Below are 5201 nucleotides of genomic sequence, written 5' to 3' on the forward strand. Positions count from 1 at the left end.
CATCTGCGAGGAGTGATTTTTATTAAATAAGACTCCGATCGCTAGAGCAGGAAATCTGAAGTGAATTGTGAGAGACATGAGGTAATCATTTTAAAATAAATCTCAACCTGAACGAAGCCTAAATAGATGGAAAAATGCTGTGAAACTAAAGCACTTTACAATAAGGTTCAATTTGTTACTTTCACAGCATTTATTAATCATGATTAATGTTTGTTTCTGCATATACAAATACTTTTTTATATTATGTATTTCTAATGTATAAAAAGTAGCGCTGTCAAACAAAAACTTACATTTTAGATGCGATTAATCGCGATTAATCGCATCCAAAATGTTTTTGTTTACATTATGTGTGTGTGTGTGTGTGTGTGTGTATATATATATATATATATATATATATAAACACACACATAAAGCATATATTTTGAAAATATTCAATGTGTTAAACATATTTATTTTCATATATAAATATATTTAATATAAAAACATAACTTTTTTCTTAAATATATACATGTGTGCGTATTTCTATACAAATAATACATTTACACAGTACACACACATATTATGTAAACGAAAACTTATTTTAGATGCGATTAATCGCAATTAATTGCGATTATTCGCATCCAAAATATAAGTTCAAAATATAAGTGCTTGTTTACATAATATGTGTGGGTGTAAGCTACTGTGTATATTTATTATGTATATACAAAAACACACACATAAAGTATAGATTTAAAAAATATTTACATGTATTAACAAGCATATATTTATATTCATATAATTTATATTATATATAAATATATTTAACAAAGAAACAACTTTTTTTCTTAAATATGTACATGCATGTGTGTGTATTTGTATACAAATAATAAATAGACACAGTAAACATATTATGTAAACAAAAACTCATTTGGGATGCGATTAATCACCTTTAATCGTGATTAATCGCATCCAAAATATACATTTTTGTTTACATAATATGTGTGTGTAGGCTACTGTGTATATTTATTACCTACATATAAAAGCACACGCATACAGTACATATTTTGAACATATTCAATGTATTAAAAAGCATATATTTTATATTCATATAATGTATCTTATATATAAATGTATTAAATATGGAAACATAACTTTTTTCTTAAATATATACATGCATGTGTGCGTATTTCTAAACAAATGATACATTTACACAGTACACACACATTACGTAAACAAAACCTTATTTTGGATGCGATTAATCACAATTAATCGCATCCAAAATAAACATTTTTGTTTACATAATATGTGTGTGTGTATGCTACTGTGTATATTTACGTATATATAAAACACACACATATGTATATATTTTGAAAACATTCAATGTATTAACAAGCATATATTTATATTCATATAATTTATATTATATATATAAATATATTTAATATGGAAACAACTTTTTTCTTAAATATATACATGCATGTGTGTGTATTTATATATAATACATTTACACAGTACACACAAATATTATGTAAACAAAAACGTATTTTGGATGCGATTAATCACAAATAATTGTGATTAATCGCAATTAATCGCATCCAAAATATACATTTTTGTTTACAATATGTGTGTGTGTAGACTGTGTATATTTATTATGTATATATAAAAACATACAGTATATATTTTAAAAAATATTAACATGTATTAACAAGCATATATTTATATTCATATAAATATATTTAATATGGAAACATAACTTTTTTGCTTAAATATACACATGCATGTGTGTGTATTAATATACAAATAATAAATGTACACAGCACACACATATATTTTGTAAACAAAATCTTATTTTGGATGTTATTAATCATTTGACAGCACAAAAAATGTAATTATAAATATAAAACGTTATCAAATAAAGATATTTAACATTAACTAATGCATTACTATCAATGATATTAATGTATGTTATATTACTAAATGCTGTAAAAAAAACCTTTTCATTAGTTTATGATATTAATGCATTAACTAATGTTAGAAAATCAAACCTTATTGTAAAGCGAAACCAAAAAAGTTATTTCTGAAGCACATCACTATAAAATAGTGAACATGCCCATTTATAACAGTCGAACAACCATGATACTTAACTAGCTGTCCGATAAGTGCTAGTCTAGTGTTCCAGCACACATATCTCACATCCAGCAAAAATATGTGAAGGAAAAAATGTGAATTTATGTCACTGAGCCTTTGTACAATGACGTTCAGGAGTATTAGAAAACACAAAAACTCACTCAACCCGATAAATCAAGCATTACAGTACTGCACAAATATGTTGGTAGAAGCCACAACTCCACACCGACCTGAAACCAGTTTCGCCTTTCCTCTTAAATCAGTTTAAACAGCTTGTGAATATATAACTCTGGTTCTGGGTCAGTGTAAAAGGCCATTTTAACTCGTAGTCTCCTCTCGTCTCACTTGTCTTGGCCTTTTTCTTCAGTTCCGCGTCTCTCGCGTCGGGCCCTGCATTCTGCGCATTCCTCGCTTTCATCTCCTGCGTGCTCTTCCTCATCCTCCTCGTGAATAATCTCCAACTCCAGGCGGCCGATGTAGAGCGATACCGCGCACAGCCAGAAGAGGGCGGCAATGGACACCAAACCCGTGTGGACCAGTACAGTCAGGCGAGAGAGGAGCATGATCCTTCTCAGAGTCAAAAGGCTGGTCACGTACGACGCTCCGCCGAAAGACACGCACACTCCACCCAGGATGAAGAACACTGGGGGAGGAAAATAAGAAGGAATTCAAAACAGGGCTATGATTTACAGGGGTGCAAACTCATCAGGGGTGAAAAAGGTGACAAACTAAACTAACCCCTAACTAAAAATCACCTTTAAAGTTGACCAAATTAAGTATGTTACTAATCAAAAATTAAGTTTTGATATATTAACAGTAGGAAATTTACAAAATATCTTCATTGAACTTACAATCCTAATGATTTTTGGCATAAAAGAAAAATCAATCATTTTTGACCCATATTTTTGGCTATTGCTACAAATATACCCGTGCTACTTATAATTGGTTTTCTGGTCCAGGGTCACATATATTAATGAATTATTTTTAAATCACACCTTTTTTTTTCTCTTTTGTTAAAAGCTGTTACATTCTTAAGCAGTGTCTCATGCAGGTTTTTTTCCTCTTTGTATTTTATGTGTTGGCCACAAGGAGTACATGTAGCTCTGGGTATATATTTTTCTTTCCTGACATGCAAAGCGAAAGTAAAAGTTTCACACAAGTTTGCTGCATTCCAACAGGACAGAGTGCCTCGTTTAGTTTTTTTTTTTTTAATCAACACTTATTTTATACAGAACACCACTTTCACTCATAACACACTGAAGCAGACCCTGCATAGAGATTACAATCTATTTTTGAGTAATCAATATCAACTAATTCAGCACCACTGCCATGGACAGCACCTGGTAACATCGCACGTAAGAAGGTATATCTTAAGCAACCTCCTACTAAGGTATAGTTCAGGGAACACGCCTATAGATAATGCATCCCTTTAAAGTCTTTGTAGAGCTCAAAGAGACAATGTATCAGGAAACACATGACTCGCAGATACAACGACGACACCCCTCCATTCCCCAATTTTTTTTTTTTTTTACAGATCTACACGATTCATGTGAATGACCTATTTCAAGGTAAAAATGGCAAATTTCACCGAAAGGTGACAAGTTTGCACCCCTGGATTTAAAAGAAATACAGACGGATTGAGTGGGGAAAGATACAGTACCATATCCGGCCTCTCGGCCCACTTCACTCTGCGCAAATGCAATAACGCCAATTCCTGTTGCAAGGAGACCATTCCGGAACCAGGACAAAAATCCTGCAAACAAATTAATAAAAACTGCTTGAGTTAACTGCTTAAAGGGGTAGTTCACTTTCAGAACTAAAATTTACAGATAATGTACTCACCTCCTTGTCATCCATGATGTTCATGTTTTTCTTACTTCAGTCGTAAGGAAATTATGTTTTTTTTTTTGAGGAAAACATTTCAGGATTTCTCTCCATATAATGGACTTCTATGGTGCCCCTGAGTTTAAACTTTCAAAATGCAGCTTCAAAGGACTCTAAACGATCACAGCCGAGGAAAGAAGGGTCTTATTTAGCAAAACGATCGGTTATTTTCTAAAAAAAAAAAAAAAAATTATATACTTTTTAACCTCAAAAGCTCGTCTTGTCTAGCTCTGTGTGTACTCTGTGTAGAGATTAAAGGAACACTCCACTTTTTTTGGAAATAGGCTCATTCTCCAACTCCCCCCGAGTTAATAAGTCGAGTTTTACCGTTTTGAAATCCATTCAGCCGTTCTCCTGTTCTGGAATTCCTGGTAAAAAGAATTCCTACTTTAATCCTATGATACACACACAAAAAGTTCAAAAGTTTGGGATCACTACGATTTTTAATGTTTTTTTTATTTAAATGTTTTCTTTGTAGTTAAATAGGTAATGAAAAATCAGTAATATTGTGAAATATTATCTAGCAATTTAAAATAGCGGTTTTCTGTTTTAATATACTTTAAAATAGAATTTGTTCCTGTGATGCAAAGTTGAATTTTCAGCATCATTATTTAGTCTTCAGTGTCACATGATACTAATATGCTGATATATTATCAATGTTGGAAACAGGTGTGCTGCTTGATATTTTATTTATTTATTTATTTTTTTGGAAACTTTGATACTTTTTTTAGGATTCTTTGATGAATAAAATGTTAAAAAAAGAACAGCATTTAATTAAAATAGAACTCTTTTGTAACAATATACACTAACCTTTAGAGTTTGGGGTCAGTCATTTTTTTTCTTTCTTTGTTTAAAAGAAATTAATACTTTTATTCAGCAAAGATGTGTTAAAATAATACATTTTTCATTTTGAGATTTCCATTTTGAATAAATGCTGTTCTTTTTTTATTTGTATTCATCAAAGAAAACTGAAAAAGGTTTGACAGATAAATACCTTCACAAAGCAAAAGCAAAAATTGATAAATAATAATATTTATTGCTGTTGCAAAAATACAAGCTTTGGTTAGTTTACCCAAAATGAATGTTTTTCATGTCATTTATTCAACCTCATCTCATTACAAACCCTTATGATTTTTTTTTAACATTCAACACAAATTGAAAATTATAAATAATGTGTGTGTGTCACTCATTTCCAATAAATTAAATGAATT

The 5201-nt window shown here is 30.6% G+C and overlaps 1 protein-coding gene across 1 annotated transcript in view; it reads right to left on the reverse strand.

Moving 5' to 3' along the window:
• Window positions 1-794: 794 nt before the first annotated feature.
• The window catches only part of tmem160 (transmembrane protein 160), a 6516-nt gene continuing 2109 nt past the window's right edge, over window positions 795-5201 (reverse strand). Inside the window, exons 4-5 of the mRNA XM_073817370.1 lie at window positions 3767-3922; window positions 795-2749 (exon numbers count right to left, since the gene is read on the reverse strand). Of these exons, the coding sequence (XP_073673471.1) occupies window positions 2448-2749; window positions 3767-3922 (458 nt within the window). The 3' untranslated portion in view covers window positions 795-2447. The remainder of the gene's footprint in view (window positions 2750-3766; window positions 3923-5201) is intronic.

The sequence above is a fragment of the Garra rufa genome, chromosome 14 (assembly GCF_049309525.1).
Source record: "Garra rufa chromosome 14, GarRuf1.0, whole genome shotgun sequence".
NCBI classification, from domain to species: Eukaryota; Metazoa; Chordata; class Actinopteri; order Cypriniformes; family Cyprinidae; genus Garra; species Garra rufa.